Below are 21,016 nucleotides of genomic sequence, written 5' to 3'. Positions count from 1 at the left end.
GAAGAGCATGCGTGATAAAGCATGCGGCACAATTCGTAAAATGCGCCACGGGCGTTGTGTATCTCATCCCGCTCAAGTGTGGTCGCGTGTATGTGGGCCAGACAGGACGCTGCGTGAATGAACGCGCAGGGGAGCATCAGCGTTCAATTAGGAATAGAGAAGGAGCAAATTTGCCGGCTCATTGCATTGCATGCACAGGTTGTGAGCCACTGCTGAATAATATCAGAATTCTGGGCAGGAGTAATGACAAAGTTTCCCGTGAACTTCTAGAGGCATACCACATCAAGGCAAGAGGTGATAATTGTGTGAGTGACACCTCCGTTTCATTGTACAACGCGGAAAAGAATTTTTTGGAGCGGTTTTGATGGATTGTCGCGCAGGGTTGATTTGCCTCCTTATCCTTTCCTTCCCCTCTTTGTAGGCACGTGTACACACTGCCTATAAAGCGGCACTGAATCGAATAAACACCAGTTGATAGTTTGCGCTCTTTCAGTCTCCCTCGTGTTTTTCCTGTGTGTGTCTTTTGTGCGCAATTCGTACCTACAACAGTATGCACCAACTCGCCCAACAAGAAGTTCTTCTTAACTACCAGCCTCTTGTGAGGAACAATAAAAAAAGGCACTGCAACGGGAGCGCAGCTGCCCTTGGCTGCAAACAAAGGGCACGGGGCCGGACGTGCTCCAGCAGCTTCGGGACCAGTCGCCGATGAAGAACAGCGTGCAAAAGAGTGATCAGACCGCGTAATCGACCCGCAGTCTGATTGCTGTTTTGCGCTTTGCCGCGTAATCGACCCGCACTCTTCTGCACGCTGCTCTTCATCGGCGGCTGGACCCGAAGTTGCTGGTGCACGTCCCGGCCCCGTGCCCTTTGTTACGATCCTTGGCACATGGTCCCTTGGTGCAAACGAACTGAAATGAGCGATTTCCGCTTCTCCGGTGTTAAAGTATCCACAACTTCTGTTCGGTCCCAGAGAGTCAAGTTCTGCCGGTGGGAAGAGCTTGAGTTACTGAACCTGTGCAATTTTGCACCTGGCCCGTGCACATCATCCGGGGTGGGCGTACTCTCCGAGGCTTTGTGCAGGCGCACGCGAGCTGCCTGCTCTGCAGTTTATTTGAAATATTCCTCATTTTTCGACATTTATTCATTAAAGTATCTCTCTCTCCTCATCTTTTATGCCCTTTATTGCAAAGCAACATCGTCAGCGCTCGTCCGGTAGGTTTGGCGCTCTGTCCAGAGCGAATTGCGAGGCCATCGCAAATGCGTCGAGGCCATCTAACCTCTGTTGTTTTCGGTATGTGGTATGTAGGATTTCGCGTCTCAGAGCTCCAGGATTTATTCCCACCATCGGGGTTCTTTAGCATGCACATCGCATTGCACACGCGTCTTTAGCATTTAGCCGCCATCGAATTATGGCTACCGCTATATTTAACCGGCTCCTTTAGAGTGAAGGCTGTTCTTCCGTACAAAGCTCAAGGTCGTGTGGCTATGAAATTTGACCTCCAAACCAGGGGGAGCGGAGGCTTGGCTCTGACGTCATGCCACGTGACTCGCCACAGCTGCGCGCGTTGAGCGGATGGCGCTCGCTCTCGTCGCAGCTATGGAATAACCTGTCTCGCTGCGCCTCGCCAAAGCTGTGTGTGCGGAGCCGACGGCACTTCTGGCAACTGCCGGAAATCGCGTGACGGGTTCTTCGCTACACAGAAGCGTGTGATACTTTTTTTTCCGCGTGTCGTGCGTTATCTTTTGTCTCTCAGTAATACTCCGGGGTAAGGAGCGATAGCTGTTTATACTTATTCTCGTCCTTCGAGGCCCAGGTGGTGTATTCTGGTCGTGTTGTATGCCGTCGGGTCCGCGCCGGAAATCAGGATCCCAAGGGTCGGTTTGAACGCTTTACATTGTTACGTGACGGCAAGCCGATGAAGGCAGGACATGCCGCCGCGGTGGCTCAGTGGTTATGGTGCTCGGCTGCTGACCCGAAAGACGCGGGTTCGATCCCGGCTGCGGCGGCTGAATTTCTTTGGAGGAGAAATACTAGAGGCCCGTGTACTGTGCGATGCCAGTTCACGTTAAAGAACCCCAGGTGGTCGAAATTTCCGGAGCCCTCCACTACGGCGTCTCTCATAGCCTTAGTCGCTTTGGGACGTTAAACCCCATAAACCAACCAACCGAAGGCAGGACATGCAGAATGTTGATGGCATTATCTTAATGGCTGACGGCCGCGCCACTGCACACTTCGTCGTATTCTAGTCCGTCACTATGTAACTTGTAAATACAGGAGTTTTTATCTTTCGCCACCCAACTCCGGTGGAGGCTGTTCGCATCGGCGAGCCAGCCAACCTTCGCATTAGCTCGCGGCGACGCTTCCGTGGAACCAAAGCAAACGTAACTGGTTCCCGCCGATGATCACGTCGTGCCGCTATAGCATACTTGACATGATTGGTTGCAGGAAATGAAAGGCGCAGCAGCAGTCTCGCTTCTCGGCGGACACCTCAACCGCGCCGTGTGGGAAGGGAGGAAGGTGGGAATGAAAGAAGAGAGACGGACCGCGCGCGGACCACGGCAGAAGCGTGCGTGTTGTGCGCTGGAGAGCGGCTACTGTCCTCCTCGAGGACGGGCGCACTCGGGAACTGTAGCGGGGTCGAGCGCAGTGGTCGGCGGGCCACAAGCTCTCCTTCCCGGGCATCCGCCGATTCGGATGCACCAGAGAGTAGAGAGGTCTGACGGCTCACTTTCGCCCCGTTGTCGTCCCTGGTCCTCTTCCTTTGCCTCGCCGATCGAGTGGAGAGCTCGATTGGTGCGCCAGTGTCGGGTTCGCCTTACAGCGCCTATGCTCGCAGCGCCCCCTTCCATGTGGGCGTCGTTCGCGTTTCGCGAGCGCGAGAACACGTAATTTGTGAGCATGCTGCGCGAGATGCGGATGTGGCCGTTTTTATCCTTCGTCCCTCATTTTTCCCGCCCGAACTTGCAATTTTCGGCTTGTCGAAGCTTCCTCTTTCATTCAGGGATGGTGCAGAGTTTCCTGCGGTGTCTTACGCAACTGAAGTCCTACCCGTTTACGTATAGCCTTTCAGACACTTTCCATCGGACGAATTTCGCACACCTCGAACTGTTGGCTCGCGTCGGTATGGTCTCTCTCTTTCCAGAAACAGTTCGATCTGTTGTGTGTCCGGTATCGGTGTACCCTGACGGTGATCAGTAACTGATGTTCTGTTTTCGTGTCGTTTCCTCGAGCTGTGTTTTTTTTTTTTTTTTTTAGCCCCGTTGCTAAACTGCACGCAGTCTGCTAAGCTGACCTCTTGACAAGTCGAAAGTGCCGATGTGTTCTGCTGCGAAGCAGGGGCCACAGTCAAAACAATTCGCGATGGTTTGTAACGGGTGGCGACATTTTCGGACATCGCTTCCGTTCTCCTTTGGGGCAAATTGAAGTGAGCTGTCCCGAATGGTTCTATCTGTCAGGCGCGTCATTTGCTTCAGTATGGTGCCGCAAAGTGACGTGCCTTTTTTCTTGACGCACTTGTTTTAAACGCCTGCTCAAAAGCGCTGATCCATCGTTTGATGCACATCTATGGCCCTCAGACAACGACCACACTCGTTTGTTTTCCGGCCTGCGGCCGCTATTATTTCGCTCGGGCAACGTTGTCCAGTGGTATGACTTCGTTTTTCCTACTTTAACCCTTTCTAAATTCTGCAATATGGAACCGCAGAATGTCAACGCTGGGTCAGTCCGCCGGTTATGTGGAGGCCTTGACTTTGTGAACCTGGCACTGATGCATACAGGATTCGTGCATGTACTACCGGACGTCTTCTTTCGGACGCTCTCGATCACTGGGAGCGTCGCAGGAGGCTGTAGTGTTTGCTGAGCCCATCGGGCCCGCTCGAGTGGTCCTTCCCTCCCTTTTGAGTTTGGCGAGGTACTCGACGTGTGGGCTTCGCTGCCTTGAGCATCTCAGCCAAGTTTTGCGTGGCGCGTAGGAGAATGAGTTGGAGCGTATTTGGCAAACACTCTCCAGCGCCTGAGAAGAAAGATATTCGACCGACTTATCCTCTCATATGGGCCCGAAACTTGCAAATGCTTGAAATTAGGTTAGCGGCGACGCAGCGAGCTGTGGAAAAAAATGTTGGAGGTGGTTCTATGAGAGTCAGAAAGAGAGCAACGCCGATTAGAGAAGAAAGGCACATTTAGCGTACCGTGTACCGTTAGCAGAGTACCGGAGCCTGCCCACCACCAATGCACGTGCGCTGATTGGTCACGATGCGGCAGGTCTGCGCGCAGGTGCAGGGTGTTCGGCGCAATATGGGGCCCTCAAAGCGACCTGCGGATGCGTAGTGACGGCGCATGGGGTCCCGGTACTCCGCGGTATGCAGTAACGGTAACACTGTACGCGGTATGCTAAAGGTGTCTGTTGGTGTACACCGCAAATGAAAAGAAGGCGTTGACTTGGGGGAGAGGTTTGAGGCGAGGAAGGAACGACCGATATAACTCTGCAAAAGTGGCACGTGGTGGAGACCGGAGCAGTAGGCTGACAGACGGAGTGTGTGGCAGCGAACTATTTCTTAGGGTGAACTCGTGCCTATGAAAACAAATCACCTCGGCATCCGTGATAGTCACAGTACACGCGTCGCTCGGCGGTGTTTTAACCCCTGCTACACGGGCGTTTCGAATGCCTTCCAACCGAACGTCATTCGACTCGAATGCCAAACGTGCGCTGCTACACGACGTTTTTGAACGGCATTCGGTTGGAATGACTTTCCAGTCGAAGGAGCTCCGCGGAGACATTCCAGATTTTGGAATGCCTTCGAAACGCGAACACAGCCCGAACCAACCAATAGCCGTCGCCGCCGCCGTCTCTTCGCCCCGCCCACCGCCGCGCGACTGCTTTCGGCTCTGTGGCTGTTCATTTCGATACCCGCTACTCGCTTTTTTCTGCTGTTTGTTTAGCAAATAGTTCGTGTTCCGTCTAGGTGAGTGCTTGCAGATAATAGTACACCAATGAACATTTACCGCGTGAGCATGAAATTTCCCCAGGAGTGCGCCGATGAGGACGACTGCAGTCATACTGCTGTTTACATTGGTTTACATCGCTTCGTATGAACAGCTTGTGCTCGTTTGCAAGACACAAAACGAAATATGCGCTTTAGTTCTATTAAATAATCTCTTCTCTTCTGTACCGGTTGTACGCGTGCTTGTTTACGCAGTGCGACAATCTGTGGGAAGCGCTGTGGGTTCCTACGTGGACACAGGCCACCAACCACCGCGGGTTCGAGCTTCGCGCGAGCCAAGGGCCCCGATCAGCCGTCACCACACACACACTGGGACACCGATGCAGTGCACTCAGCCTCCGCTGGGAGGAGTGCGATTCGCCGCAAAGAAATAGGCCTCCAAGTTCACAAAGGAGACGTTTATTGACGTCGTCCTCCAGCTGATACACACACACTCAATAGTCACCCCGTCCCGGGGGCGCGCGAGGAGCAAGGCTCCGCTGCGCGCACGAAGCGACTCGAGTAATGCGCACCGCTAGCACGCCGCTGCAGGAGAATGTCCCCGCGGCAGTGCTGTGATCTCTCTCTCGTGTCGACCGTTGGGCCGGTTGCGAGAGAGAGTGGGCATTCAACACAAGGTACGCCTGTCAGAGGTCGCTGGACCCCGCTGGACAGGCTCGAGCCGCTGCAGGTCAGAGGACACGTGCGGGCGAGCTCGAGTAAGCACTGGTCCGAACGGCAAAGGCCGGCACGGACAAACAGTAACGTACGCACCTTACGCTGTCTCGGAGGGATCTCTCTGGGCCCCGCTCGGACGGTCGCGCGGTGCGCGGCCGCCCAGAGCCGGTCCCGGATTCCCGCCAAAAGGCGCCAATGGCAAAGGCCCTTGGGGAGCCGGGGCGGAGCTGTGGCTAAATGACAGTGATTAGTCACTCAGCCGCCTCTCCACCGCCTGAGGCGGGAGCAAGGGAAAGAGGAGAAACAACGCGGGCGGCCGGCACAGCCGCGCAAAGGCGACGGCGGAAAGCAAGGATTCCCACATCCCCCTCTCCTTAAATGCCCTCCTACCCATCGGCAAAGCACGCGGCCAAAAATAAGGAAATCAATACACAAAAAAAACTACACTTCAGTTCCAAAATAAAGAACTGAATACACAAAAAAAACTAGCTACACTTCAGTTCCAAAATAAAGAAATGAATACACAAAAAAAAAACTAGCTACACTTCAGTTCCAAAAATAAAGAAATGAATACACACACACAAAAAAAAAAACTAGCTACACTTCAGTTCCAGCCAGAACGACGTAAGAAAACAAAGGGAAAACATGGAAAACAAACAAACACTTGCCTACGCTTCAAGAACACTAAACAGCTTGCAGATTATATACACGGTACACAAGAAGATGTGAATACAACTGTACAACTATGTTACAGGTGGATGCCAGCCTCAAAGTTCGATGGCGCGGCCCAGTGGGCCTGTCGGCGACTCACCGCTCGCAGACTTCAAGTTGAACGGGTTGGGAGGGCCGACGACTGATGGCGGTCTTCTTTCCGTTGATGTAGGGTGCGTTGATGACGACGGGGCCGCGGCAGAGCACTGACCTCGCGCCCTTGGACACGACATCACGTTCGGCACAAGAGAGTTAGTGCACCCCCTTCACGCCGGCTGAAACGGGCGAGGACGTTCGGCGGCGTCCAGATGTGTAACCTTGTCCACAGCGAGGGGTCCTTCTCATCCTCGCGCTCACGCAGAAGGACACAACGGCACAACTCACAGGCGTCGCCTTGGCTCATGGTTACGCGCGCACACAGCCACAGCCACAAACACGCATACACCGGCACGTGCGCGGACGCTGGTCGGCGACAACGACCCCCCCCCCCATCAGAAGCGTCCAGAGGCGCCGCGGCGAGGGTCAAAGGGTGCACTTTCCGCCCCCCATCGCCCCAAACGCCCCGCCAACTTCCCCTCCATACGGGCCGCACAAAACTCGCACCGCGACACACGGCTCCTTAACGAGCCCACCACCCACAGTCGGGCCGGAAATGAGAAAAGGCGCGCTGTACAAACGACACCTAATCCAATCTATTCCTTCTAGAAGATAAGAGCAAGCACGAGCGGGCTGAAGTTTGCCTATGTACATCTCGGTACGTTAGAACGAAAACAGACGTACAAGTGGGGAAACGAAAGTGGCTAGAAACTGACTCAAACAAAACAAATTGTAAGACAGCCCTTCGGCTCCCGAACCTTGGGCGGCTGGCGTGAGGAAGAAGAGGACGAAGACAGCGGCGCCGATGCTCGAGCGTGTGCGCTGATCGCTGCCGCTGGGACTGATCGCTGCCTTTGGACTGAGCTGAGACGTACCGCTAGCCGTTCGCGACGCAGCGCCTTCGTAGACGTCCTACACTACAAAATAAATAAACTGGTAAACACGCAAGGCTAGAACTGATCATGCTGCCAAAAACAAAAAAAAAATAACACACCGTGCTTCGCCTGGGTAGGGCCTGACGAGAAAGCTCGCCAGCTAGCTGAGGCTGCGTGCCTTCGGTTGCGGAAGAGTCCGCCGTCCGGCATCAATCACGCCGGTGACCGTCGCCGCAGATTGTACCGGTGCTCCGTACGCTTGCGTTCCGCAGCACCAGTTGTGCCTTTGCGCTTGCCTTTGATACCAATGGGTACCGGCGCAAGCTCGTCAGACCGTGACGCGTAGGCCTTCAGGTCTATGAACCCCTGCTTGCTCCTGGGGAAAGGCCCCATCAAATCGCAGGTGGCCATCTGCCACGGACGCACACTGTCAATCGGTTTCATCATTCCAGGCGGCTTGCCGCTCCGTGACTTCACCGCTTGACAGACATGGCAGGAACGGCAATAGCGGAAAATGTCACGCTTCATGCCAGGCCACGTCACCGAATGACTCAGTTTTGCAAAAACTTTGGAGCCACTCAGATGACCGGCCAGTGGTTCGTCATGAGAGAATCTCAACAGTGCACCTCTCAGACTTGTGGGGATAACCACCTAGAACGGGTCGATGGACTCGTCATCGGGGGCTATGTACTTCAGCACGAGCCCGTCATTGTCCAGCAAATATGAATCCCCGGGGTTCGCCGCGACACACGCTGGCTTCTGCCCCCCTGCGCCCGCTACAATACAAGTAGCGTCACGGCGCTCCGTCTCCCTGAGACCGTCGCTCACCTCGCGACAAAAGGGGTCATTTTGCTGGGCTTTCAGTAGCTCTTACGGCTGAAAACGATTCCAGTCATCCCAGAGGGGAGCATGGTCTCGTCCCCACTCAGGTTGGCAGCCAAAATTTCCGTTCGCGTCGGCACTTCCGAGGCGCTCACGAAGAGCTTTGCCTCTCGTCCGCTTTGCGAAGCGCTGCTTGCCTGGTTAGCGGAATGGGTTAACCCGTTTGCGGGCTCCCCCTCCTTGCCGCCCGGCGGCTCGTCCGCTGTTTCGCCCCCTCCGCCTACAGGCGTCAAGGCGCCGCTGGCGAGTGGGGCACGGGATAGCGCGTCAGCTACCACGTTTGTGCTCCCCTTTCGATACTGCACGGAAAAGTCGTAATGCTGTATCAGGAGAGCCCAGCGCGCCAGCCGACCCGCAGGCTCGCGGAGCCGCATCAGCCAACTGAGCGCACTGCACCCCTGCCTCAGTGGAGGCTTGGGCGGGCTGCACGAACGAGGGAGGCAAGGCTCCTAGTTCAATGAGCGGCGTGGTTTCCACAGGGAACCGGGCCAGCGCCTCGCCGTTCCCAGAGCAGAATTGACTGCTCGCGGGGCACGGCTGCTGCTGTTCGAAACTGCCGGTTGCGGCAGCGTGACACGAACTGCTTTCGCACTGGGCGGAAAGCATGCACAGCTGAGGCATGTGACCAGCGGATGCACCGCAGGGTGCTCCCGGTACAGCTCCAATGGGAGCCGCGTGGTCGACATTTTGGGTTGTGTCGCCGTAAACCCCAATGGGGGCCGCGGCCAACCACGGTGTCTAGCTATTCGAAGGAACAGCAGCCAGCGGATAAAACGACGCTACAACTCCGTAGGGAGCCGACATGTAGCTGCCGAGTGCCCCGCTGGGGGTGGTAGACATGGTGCGCAAGCGTGATCGTCAAGGCGACCTGCTCGGCTAATGTGCCATCAAAGGCGTAAGCGCCAATGACTTAGCACGTTGGGCGCCAGTTGTGGGTTCCTACGTGGACACAGGCCACCACCCACCGCGGGTTCGAGCTTCGCGCGAGCCAAGGGCCCCGATCAGCCGTCACCACACACACACACTGGGACACCGATGCAGTGCACTCAGCCTCCGCTGGGAGGAGAGCGATTCGCCGCAAAGAAATAGGCCTCCAAGTTCACAAAGGAGACGTTTATTGACGTCGTCCTCCAGCTGATACACACACACTCAATAGTCACCCCGTCCCGGGGGCGCGCGAGGAGCAAGGCTCCGCTGCGCGCACGAAGCGACTCGAGTAATGCGCACCGCTAGCACGCCGCTGCAGGAGAATGTCCCCGCGGCAGTGCTGTGATCTCTCTCTCGTGTCGACCGTTGGGCCGGTTGCGAGGGAGAGTGGGCATTCAACGCAAGGTACGCCTGTCAGAGGTCGCTGGAACCCGCTGGACAGGCTCGAGCCGCTGCAGGTCAGAGGACACGTGCGGGCGAGCTCGAGTAAGCACTGGTCCGAACGGCAAAGGCCGGCACGGACAAACAGTAACGTACGCACCTTACGCTGTCTCGGAGGGATCTCTCTGGGCCCCGCTCGGACGGTCGCGCGGTGCGCGGCCGCCCAGAGCCGGTCCCGGATTCCCGCCAAAAGGCGCCAATGGCAAAGGCCCTTGGGGAGCCGGGGCGGAGCTGTGGCTAAATGACAGTGATTAGTCACTCAGCCGCCTCTCCACCGCCTGAGGCGGGAGCAAGGGAAAGAGGAGAAACAACGCGGGCGGCCGGCACAGCCGCGCAAAGGCGACGGCGGAAAGCAAGGATTCCCACAGCGCCGACACGATCGCACGCCTGAGAAACACTTGACAGCCGGGTTGTTGACATCGGATGATCGGCGCTTCTCGCTAATTTTCCCGGCTTCCTCCAACATGCCCAGTACTTTATTTTAAGCTACTTTATCCAGAAGTATGTTTGGTGACCGTTCGCGTTAACTGAAATGGCCTAACTTGTTAGTTACAAGCTAGCGACGGCGACGACTGCTGCTGGCCGTAAAGCACTGCTCGGCAGCTCGTGTCACACCGCCGCTTCCCGTTCATCGTATGCGCGTCCTGCGATGTAAGCAATAGTTGATTTCATGTCCCTGTTGTCAAAACTACACTCGTTGACCATTTGCATTCGCTAAAACTTGTGAATTCATTCTTCACAATCACCGCAATCACCGATCCAACCCTGCGGATTCGCTAGGCCTAGTCGTCGCTGAAGGGAACGGAGTCGTCGTCGACTGAAATTAATTTGGCAAGTGGTTATCGCTATCGAGTGTCCAAGTGTGCACATGTGAAATATAGCCGTTCGTTTCGCTTATTTCCAATACGGATAATGTATAAGCGCGCATGTATTCGCACTGTCCCCTCATCAGCGTGTTTTCGCTCAGCCGCCGAACTCCCGAGGCTGACCGTCCGCCGATCGGATTCGTCGGTGTCGTTTAGCCAAAAAACTTGTCCCACTACAATATTAAAGTGAACTGGATTGTTCACTATAATCACATGATGCTGTTCACCGTGATAGTGCCGTTGTCGGACTAGTGTGACCGTCGTCGTCGTTGTACACTGAAAACGAGCCGAGAATTTCGAATGCGTTTGGAAAGTGCCGTGTAGCACTGCGGGAGTCCGTCGAGTTCGAATGCCATTCCAAGTCTCGAATGCCATTCGACTCAGATGTCATTCGAAAGTACCCGTGTAGCACAGGTATTAATATTACGCCCGTCGTTCTCGGCCGTGATCAGTTTAAACATGGCAGATGACATTCAAGACAAAGCGCCTAAAACACCTGCGACAGTTGCGAGCATCTGACCATGATTTTGTATTGTTCCAGGATGCTTTAGTCGCGTCTCGTTTATTGCACACCAGATGATCAGAGCGCAGTGAGAAATAAAGAACACGGAATAAAGGAAACGTAACTCAAAGCTTCGCGGCATCAGGGCAGATTCCAGAAGGAAGGAAGGTGCTGGCTGGGGGCAGCGCAGTGAGCATTTGGGGCATGGAATAAGAATCACTCTGGGATTGGGCGGCCGGCTCAGAGGAGGGCTGTAGCTTTTGGTCACTGAAGAGGCCTTTGCCCTGAGGCGGATGTAGCCCAGCTAGCAAACATTAAGGCCTGCTTCATTTCTTGCAGCAACAACTCCATCGAGGCTTAAGACACTGGAAGTCTGGAGTTTTGCGCGACCTACGCGAGCTGTCTCCGTGGCAGCTACAGGATGTTGAATTATCTGAGAGACTTCTAATCAAGCCGCGCATTCCAAGTGCAGCTACGAACAACGCTTTCTCGGCGTTTTATCCATGCAGGAAAATGGAGTACCGGGAAGTATATGTCTTGACCGTAACGCTGTTCGTAGTTAAGCTGAATTCCTTGGCTAGAACAACGCGAAAGTTCACCATGTAGGTCGCCATGGTGGCGTAGAGAAAACTAACAAGTCGGGGGTATACGATGAAACATGAGGGAAAATATCCTTCGGTATGACACGGCTCGGATGGATGGATGGAAAACTTTATTACGCAAGCGAGTTTGGAGCATGGAAGGTCTCAGGGCCACCGCACAGCCCTCACATTACGCGCATGTGTCCAGGCCACGTAGGGCCATGGCACTGGCACCCCGGTTCACACAGCGAAGTTGCGTGTCCGGGTCCTGCGACGCAAGGAGGGCCTCCCATTCCTCCCATGTACCGATGGCGGGCTGTCCCTGCGGGGGAGGATCGGCAGGGCATCCGAAGAGGATGTGGTCCAGGGTGACGTGTAATTCTCCGCAGAGAGTGCACTCTGGGGAAACATGGCGGAAGTAGGATAGAAGCTGAGGGGTAGGAAGAGTTCGGGTCTGGAGTCGCCTCCAGAGGATTTGTTGGGAGTGGGATAGGCGGGTATGGGGAGGGGGATAGAGTCGACGGGCAAGGCGTGCTTGTTGAGTCAGTTCTGAGAACGTGTGTGCCCGCGCTCCCTCGAGAAATCCCGGCTGGGGTCGCCATTTGCCCGGCAAATAAGTCCTCGGGCTATGTTATCGGCGGCCTCATTTCCAGGATTGCCAGAGTGAGCCGGCACCCACACGAGCTCAATACGCCTATCGGAATTTAGGGTGCACATTTTCAATATCTGCCACGCGGGGGGATGGACGCGTCCGCGGGCGAAGTTAAGAATGGCTGTTTTTTGAATCGCTAACTATATAAGCCGCATTGGTTTCGGCAATGGCTATTGCTATAGCTGCTTCCTCTGCTTCTCCCAGGGTACAAGGGGGGTCTATGAAATGGGTAAGTGGGGGGGGGGGGGGGCTGCTGGGTGGTAAGCCACAGCTACTGAACGGTCTGGACCACACGCGGCGTCCACCCAGCGCACGTCCTCTGAAGTGCCATATTCTTTGTGGAGAGCTTTGGCTCGCGCGACTCGGCGGGATTGATGGTATTCAGGGTGGACATTCTTAGGAAGGGGTTTGAGGATAAGCGCGGTGTGTATGGCGCGAGGGAGAGAGATGAAGTCTGTAGTGTGTGCGGGTATGCGAATTCCCAGAGAATCCAGTATATAACGTCCGGTTTTCGTGCCAGCCAGACGAAGGTACTGTGTGTAGCGATGTGCATCTATAAGTTCTTGTATAGTGTTGTGCATTCCTAATTTTAAGAGCCTGTCCGTGCTAGTGCTCTTTGGTAGGTTTAGCGCTGCTTTGGTAGCCATGTGGATTAGAGCACAGGAGAGGTTCAGGTAAGGAGTGGCGTAAAGAATGCGACTAAGCACAAAGGCATGCAGCACTTTGAGATTGTCTGCTTCGTCTAGACTAGCTCGTGAATGTGAAACCCTTCTAAGAAGATGGATGACGGTGTAAGTGCTTTCAGGGTAAGGTTGTTTTTCCCCGTGTCCTGTAAATATAGGCCAAGAATGCGGAGGGTAGGTGTTTGCGGTATGGGAGTGTCATGCAGGTAAATGTGATGGGGAGGTAGGGACGCGCCGCGGGCGGATTATGAGGAGTGCTGACTTTGTGGGGCAGCATTCAATACCAATGTTTGCCGCGTGAGTAGCTATATTTGGCGGCTTCCTGAAGGGTCGATTCTATGTCGCCATCCGAGCCGTATGTGGTCCAAACCGTTATATCATCCGCGTAAAGTGTGTGTCCTAAGTGCGGGATGCGGCTGAGAGCCTTGGCCAGGGGAATGAGGGTGAGATCGAAGAGGAAGGGAGATAACACCGCCCCTTGCGGGGTTATCTGTCGTCTGGTCTGCGTTTCTTTTGTGGAGGGGGTGTGGAGGGTTGGGGTGTTGGTGAAGGAGTGGGTGGAGAAACGGTAGGAGGGATAGAATTAATGGCTGCCCTAAGGTGCCTTACCTCTTCCCGCAGGAGAGCTATCTCTTCCTCCCGCTGTGAGGTTTGGGGTGTACTGGCGGGTGTGGTCCAGGCTCGCTGGCGATCCTGATGAGGCACTAGCGGTGGAAAGTCCTTTGGCGTGGGCACTGGTCGCTTGGGTTTCGGCGCGGTCTGTCTACGAGGTGGAGGGGTCCTGGCTTTGCACGAGCCTGTGCCGGTAAGGTGGGAACCACCACACAGAATGCAGCTTGGCGTGCATGAGGTCTCTTGAGGGGTGTGCTTCTCGCCACACCGCGGGCAGAGTCCAGCCTTCGGGAAAGGGCACACGTCGTACCTGTGTCCAGGTTTCCTGCAGTTTGTGCAGGCGTCGGGGCTACCCTTGTATTTGGTGCAGGGGTGTACCACACACATATATTTAATTGTGTGAGGCACGGGACCTGAGGCAAAGGTTATTAGGATGGACGCTGTTTCCCCCATGCGTCGGGCCGCTATAATGTTAGCGTCGGGGTTTCTGTACTGCAGGTCACTGAGGATTTGTTGAGGTGTCTCATTCCAGTAGGCCCGGGAAATGACACCCTTGACTGCCGCTGGAGGGGCCGCGATGTACGCGGCTACCGGGTATTGCGTTTCTCGTGACTGGTAAATGGACTTTGCAGGGCCCCTCGGAGAACTCGGGTTCCTAATCGCTGATCTCGAGTTGCACATCCCCGAGTGCTTGGCGCACTCTGGCGATAACCACGGAGTGCTTCCCGTTGGTTCTCACACCTGTCTTCGGTGCGCAAGCAACTTCCCAAGAAATTACCTTTGCCGTACCTTTTTTACGGCGACCATCGATGACGACCGTGAGGGTTCATACGAGTGTCTACAGTCATGCATTCTATCAGGGCCACCTTAATACGCGCCCGTCGTGAAGTAATGGGCTGAAATAATACACTTCCTGCTTTCGTCCGCGGTCCAGCTACGTGCAGGTTTGCGCAGACTTCCTCTCATGTTTCTCTCGTCATCATCGCGAGGACTGAGGAGTTAGTTCAGCGTGGTCCCGTTTGCGTATACGCCCTTGGCCAGGCGTGTCAGTTACGTCGCTGTGACGCGTGCGTAGTGCATACGGTCGGCTGTGGGGGATAATGTGCGGCCGTATCCTAGTCCACCACTTGGCATAAGTGATCAACGCCGCCGCGCGTGGCCGCATTGCGCCTGGTGGGCGCGCGCTGTTGTATAGTCTCGTCTTTGTTGCACGCGCAAATGCGGCTGTCGGGAAGGGGTCATGCACCCTCTCTTCGCAACTGCGCCTTTCAGAGCTGCGCGGGGGTGCGCGCTCGGTGTGGGCCGCCGCCGGGCGACTGCCCCCCGGAATATGGAACACCGGCAACTCGCGCGAACCGGAACAGCGCGTTGCCGGGTCCGCCTTTCTTCGCTCGCGTTCGCGTAAGCTGCGACTGCTGTCTGGATGCGAAGGGTTAAGTGCCCGACGCACTTTTCAGCAACCGGTTTCTCGCGTGGATGTCGCCTAAAGGACTGACGTTAAGCTCCATTCTGTAAGGTATAGAGCACGCGCTGTTCGGGAACGCGAGGTCACTTGGCGCGTGTGGCCACTGCTCACTTTACGCGATTTCGGCAGCGGGTAGTCGCACTCCCACTCGCTCTCGAAGACGCGGCGCGTGCGACACGGGTCACATGCTGCGTGGACATATCGCGCAGCACTGGGTGTGTGTAGTACGTGCTACGCGACCCTGAACCTGTGTACTGTCGGGGACAAAAGTTTGCGGTACGCGAGTTCTCGAAAAAAACATCTCCACTTCGCTATCCAGTCGCCTGATGTTGTCACCAGAGGAAGGAGCATTTAGGCTTTTAATACCTTCATATATTATCAGGCGACTGGGTAGCGAGGTGAAGCTACAATAAACGTTTTTCCAAGAACTTTCCTCCCGCAAACTTTTGTCCCCGATAGTATACATCGTCTGCTCAACTTTTGGACGGTCGGCTTTGATGGAGTTTCGTTGCGGACAGACCGAGTGCGGTTCCCTGTGTGCGTCCGCACCTTGCCAATCAGCGTGTCACGTGCGCTCGAACGCAATGCTGCTTTTGAAGACTTAACTCGCACTGTGGCTTTGGACGACGCGTGACTGTTTCAGTGTGCTTGGAATACCACCAGTACGCGGCAGCTGTGCAAAGACCGCTCTGTCGCTTTCAGCCTGAACATTTAGCTTTAAGGAGAATAATCTGCCACGATTTTCACGTCCTATAGATGATTTTTTTATTGCACTTGCTACGAAATAAAGGCAGTCGGACACTGGCTTCTGTACACCCTTGGGTAGTTTGTGCGGAGGTTGCGTCGCATTCTTCCTCGCTGCAGTGCCTGTCCCGATGAGGCGACTTTGATGACAGTGTCGATTCTGTCCGTCTCGCTTTTGTGGAACAGGCCCGCGTTGGCATGAGGAGGGTCTGTGCGAGCAGAAATGGCGGCCGCCCTGACGCTTGACGCGTCACGTGGTGCAACCTTTTTGTGACGTCATCACAACCTGCCCACCGTGGCCGGTGGTAGTACAATCAGTAATTGCATGGTCGGGACAGATTACTCGTAAAGAGCAGCCTGGGTCTGACAAGCTCCACCGACGGCAGCGTCAGCCGTCGCAGGGTAGAGGCGCATCGCTTAACCGCCGCAATACTGCGCTAGGAGACTCCCAGCGATCTACGAACTCAAATGCTGAGAATGACCAATTCCGCATATATGGGCATTAATTAACTCGTTAAAGCTATCGGCAGCCGCGTTGGCTCAGTGGTTATGGCGCTCGGCTGCTGACCCGACATACGAGGGTTCGATCCCGGCCGCGGCGGCAGAAGTTCGATGGAGGCGAAATTCTATAGGCCCGTGTACTGTGCGACGTCAGTGCATTTTCCCGTGTGCTGTGCGCTGTCAGTGTACGTTAAAAAACCCCAGGAAATTTTACCACCCAGGTGGTCGAAATTTACGGAGCCCTTCACTACGGCGTCCCTCATAGCCTGAGTCGCTTTGGGACGTTAAACCCCAATAAACCAAACCAAACCATAAAAGCTATCGCGTCATACCCTTAGGGCGGAGGTATGCTACATAATCAGGAGCAGCAGAAATTGGTGACGCATTCAAACAATCCACCGAGGATCTCCTAAGAGTTGTGCAACTCGTATTAGTTCGCTGTTTAACACGAGTTGGTGGTGGTGGTGAAAAGTTTGTAATGAACCAAAGGAGAGTTTGCAGGTCAAAAAAGGCCTTTTACATAGGTGGAGTCCTTAGTCTGGGACCCCGCTGGACGAGGCCGCTACTCGCGCCCGTTGGCCTAGAGGCCTCTGAGACTCCAGCCCCGAGCAGTTGATTAGGGCTGCCTCCCATGCCTCTCGGGAAGGGGGATTCTTCTGACAGGCCCAAACCATGTGGAAGGTATCGGATACTTCCCCACAGTGAGGGCAGCGCCCATCAATTTTGGGGTCGAAATGGTTCGCTATTGCAGGACACAACAGAGTGTTGGTCTGCAGGCGCCTCAGAGTTCGCTCATCGGCTTTACCCAGGCCCTTAGCAGGGACCGGGAAAAGCCGATGGCGTTCGCAATAGTCGTCCGGAATTTCCCTGAACAGCAGAAGCGGTTGCACAATCTCTGAGCCGGAAGAGCCTGGATGAGGTGCCCGGTAGGTAAGCGCTCGGGCAGCCGCGTCTGCAGCCTCATTACCTCTAACGCCCTGATGGCCTGGACTCCAAACTATGCGTTTGGGCGAAGGGTCCGATTCCCTCACTGCGCGCTCTAATATGCAGTAGACGAGTTGTGGCCGCTCGAGTATAGTACACTCTTCAGAGAGGGAGAGAGGGAGGGGGGGGGGGGGTATTGACAGCAAAGGCCTAGAGAGGTTGGCCTGAGAAATGAACATCTGGCCTGCTACTCTGCACTGGGGAACGGGAAGAGGAGAAAAAAGAGGGTCACGATGAGGGATGATGATGATGATGGGAAGAGGCGGATGAAAAAAAAAAAGACGAGACGAGGCACCCTTGCTAACATTGCAAACGCGAGGCAGTTAGGCCCGTGTCGCTTAAAAAGCGTGAGAGCGCTCGCGTTGCCTGTAGAGTTCTCGAACTATCTGGCTAAGCGCCCAGGATATCAAATCCTGCGAGAGGGGCCTGGTGTCAAAAAGACTTCAAAATAGATGCTAGCATGAGTCTTTCCCGTGCATACGCGCGTTTCTTGTAGTAGGAGCGCGTCGGCCCTGCGCGCGGCGTGCTCGTTGTGCTGCTGGACAACTGCCCTCTTCTTGACGAAGCCGCGGCAATTCCACTGCCACATATTGTTATTCCTGTGGAGTTGGAGGCCATGATTGTCCTATTCGAAGTTCTCCGGGTTGCTGCGCTTGGTTGACTTGCTGTTGTAGGGACGCGAACGTTGGGTTGCTTAGTATTAGTTGCGCGTTTCTTTCCAGGTTGTTGAGTCTGTTCATCGATTCCTTCATCGATTTGACCATATCCTCGAGGTTGTTGAGTTTGGCCTCGACGTTGGAGTTGCTGCTGCCGGTGCTGCAGCTGCTCACGTTCTTCTTTCGGAGTGTCGGTGCATGGTATAGGCGATGGGGCAGTTTTGTCTCGGGCGCTTTGGCCACAGGAACATCGTGCTGGATTAGCCACTGTGACGCACTGTGATTGCAGCTGCAGTCCGAAGCATGTTTTTTTTTCTAGTGCCTCCCTCCCTGTTACTGTTCTGCAGATTTCACTGCTCTAACTGCGTTCTAGCCGCCGCGGTGGCTCAGCGGTTATGGTGCTCGGCTGCTGACCCGAACGATGCGGGTTCGATCCCAGCCGCGGCGGTCAAATTTCGATGGAGGCGAAATGCAAGAGGCCCGTGTACTGTGCGATGTCAGTGCACGTTGAAGAACCCCAGGTAGTCGAAATTTCCGGAGCCCTCCACTACGGCGTCTCTCATATAGCCTTAGTTGCTTTGGGACGTTAAACCCCATAAACCAACCAACCTATCTGCGTTCTCGCCTGGAACCAAGAAATTTCCGACGGCCGGGTCGCAGCAGAAGTGGCCTGTCTTAAGCAAGACTCGCCAGCTGCGCGCCACGCGGCGCTGTGGTCGACTCGTTCGTGCCACGACATCCTGACACTGTGAGCCGCTCTGCGTGCGTCGGCAGTACGCGGACCTTTCTCGCCGACCCCGTCTGTGCGGACAGGTCGTGCGCGGCTCGTTTGCCGCCTAGTCGTGTGCCTGGAACTGCTCCGGTGGTTCTGGAGCTGCGCGTCCGGACACAGTGTCCGCAGAGGACGCGCGACAGGCGGCGCTCACGCAGGAGTCCTCTTATTCCATCGTAACGCGGTGGTGCAACGCGCGTCGGGATTGCTCTCGGTGTCACCGTTGGGCCACGGCAGCTGCTCAGGGCGCACTGCTTCTCGCACGGTGATGTGGGCCCCCGCACGACGCGTCGCCGTCTCGAAATGATTCTGCGGCCCGGGACACGCGCTCCCGCGCTGGCCGGCCTGGATTCCGCGAAAACCCGGGCGCGCGGCAGCTGTGTGCCGTCGCGGCGCGATTTACGATGCGCCCATTGTGCCGCGGAAGTCGCCGTCCGTGCAGCAGCAGCGCGCCACAGATGTCGCGGCGACGTTGGGCCTCGGGTGTCGAGACCAGCGGGTAGGCGGGCATGGATGGGTCGCTGCTCAAGCGGCGGGCGTCTTCCTCCAACACCGACGCCCGCGCTCCTCGCGCCGAGGCGTTCCTCGTGGTGCGTGGGGGCGACCTGCTCGCGTCGGCGGCCGAGGACCTCCCGCGCTCCGTGTCTCTGCCCTCCTGGGTGCCGCTCGGAGGAGGCCGCGCGTCATCGTCCCGCCGCCGCTGCTCGCGCGAACCCTCCGGAGTCGTGCGCTCTCGGTCGCAGCAGCAGCAGCAGCAGGACGCCGTGCTCGCAGCCGCCGCGGCCGGCATGGCGGCGGCCAGGGCGGCCGGAAGGACCCCGTACGTGCCCGTCGCCTCCAACGGACAGGTAGGGGATCGGCTGCGCTCGTACGTCGCTCTCTGTAGGCTGTTCCCATCACCCGAGGGTTCTAGTTCCAAGACAGAAGAGTCGGCCGGCAGGCAGCTGTCGAAGACACGTGACGTGCGCGGCGCTTGCACGTATGCGTGTGCGGCTCGCACTTAGCTCATTTAGCTTCCTTGCTGTGGTCAGCTGGCATCTGTCTGTTCGTTCCCGCTCTTATGCGCAGTGACGCGTCTTGTTTGCTGAGTCACGTGGACACTTTCATCGCTGCGCTCGCCTGTCGTCGCAGACTGCAGCTTCGCTGGTTGGTTTGGTCCGTCCGGGTTCTGTACTGTATACTGGTACAGGTGCCGTGCTTACTATGTCCACTGCAGAAAGATACTTAACTTTTATTTTAGAAAAAAAGAGCGAGTAAAGGTAGAGAGGCACAAGCTTTACTACAGCAGTTTGCTGGGGGTTAGGGCAGTAGCCGTAGTTAAAGATTTTACCCAGCTTTTTTTCCCCTCTACCTGGAAGTATAGCTTCATGATATATGTTGTCTTGAAGTTCGCAAGTCTGGGAGTATGAAATGTCCCAGACTTGGGCTACGAAGAAATCCCTTAGTTTCATTCGTAGCCTGTAAGTTTTCACTTGTGAATACGTGTAGTCGTAATGAAGTATCGTAAACACCAAGAAAAAAAAATGTTGAGAAAGTATTTTGCAATGGAGCATTTCAATGAGGACTGGGTGAAACCCCGTGTTGAGACGAAACCCCGTTTGAGTGTGCGATTCTGTGCGTTATCTTGGCTGAAGTCCTCTCGGCTCCACCTTAGATTATGTTTCATGCGTCGGAAGTGCCGCGGTGCTGCTCACACCGCTGCCTCTGGCAAATCGGTCGGCGACCTTCCCGACTCGGCGGAAGGCCATTAGTGCCGGCCCCGCATCCTTCCGCCTTCTGCGGCGTGCCGTTCTCGGTGCATCCCGCGGTTGGTGGCCAAGGGGGCTGCACCCCGGCGAAAGCGGTGCTTCCGCAGCGGCCGCGCCTTCTTTTCCTGGCGTGTGCTGCTGACCTCGGTGCCGTCCACGAGCAATCGATCACGCTGCGCGCGGTTCGGTATAGATGAATAGCGGGGCCACCGCCGCCCGGATGGGGGTCGAGGGCCGAAGCCGAGCTGAGGAGCCCCGAGTACGAGTGCGGTTGGGGTCCACCTGGTCGCTCTTGTTACGAAACTTTTGCTGGGCTCTTTTCTGATCGAAGTTGTTCAATCAGTGGGCTTTTAATGCAGGAGTGCATTTAACGGCTACATTTTTCACTGTCATTGTGCGTCTCGGTTCCGTCCACAGAGGCTACGGAAAAGGAAAGGCGCATCGCTAGTTCACTCTGGCGGTGGACGCCTCAAGCGCGGAGCCGCCGCGGTGGCTCAGTGGTTATGGTGCTCGGCTGCTGACCCGAAAGACGCGGGTTCGATCCCGGCCGCGGCGGTTGAATTTCGTTGGAGGAGAAATTCTAGAGGCCCGTGTACTGTGCGATGTCAGTGCACATTGAAGAACCCCAGGTGGTCGAAATTTCCGGAGCCCTCCACTACG

The 21,016-nt window shown here is 55.8% G+C and overlaps 1 protein-coding gene across 2 annotated transcripts in view; it reads left to right on the top strand.

The window, feature by feature from the left end:
• The window catches only part of LOC149369427 (tetraspanin-9-like), a 122,233-nt gene that overhangs the window by 63,782 nt on the left and 37,435 nt on the right, over positions 1-21,016 (top strand). Inside the window, exon 1 of one of the 2 annotated variants that reach the window (XM_089558380.1) lies at positions 18,924-19,456. The exons of the other annotated variant lie outside the window; for it this stretch is intronic. Coding sequence (XP_089414506.1) covers positions 19,118-19,456 — 339 coding nt within the window. The 5' untranslated portion in view covers positions 18,924-19,117. Of the gene's footprint in view, positions 1-18,923; positions 19,457-21,016 lie in introns of those variants that run through there. 2 annotated transcript variants of the gene reach the window in all.

Source organism: Amblyomma mixtum, chromosome 1 (genome assembly GCF_055824585.1).
Source record: "Amblyomma mixtum isolate Tamu chromosome 1, ASM5582458v1, whole genome shotgun sequence".
Taxonomy (NCBI): Eukaryota; Metazoa; Arthropoda; class Arachnida; order Ixodida; family Ixodidae; genus Amblyomma; species Amblyomma mixtum.
Note: the sequence above shows the minus strand (reverse complement) of the source record. Positions and strands in the feature narration are given on the sequence as shown.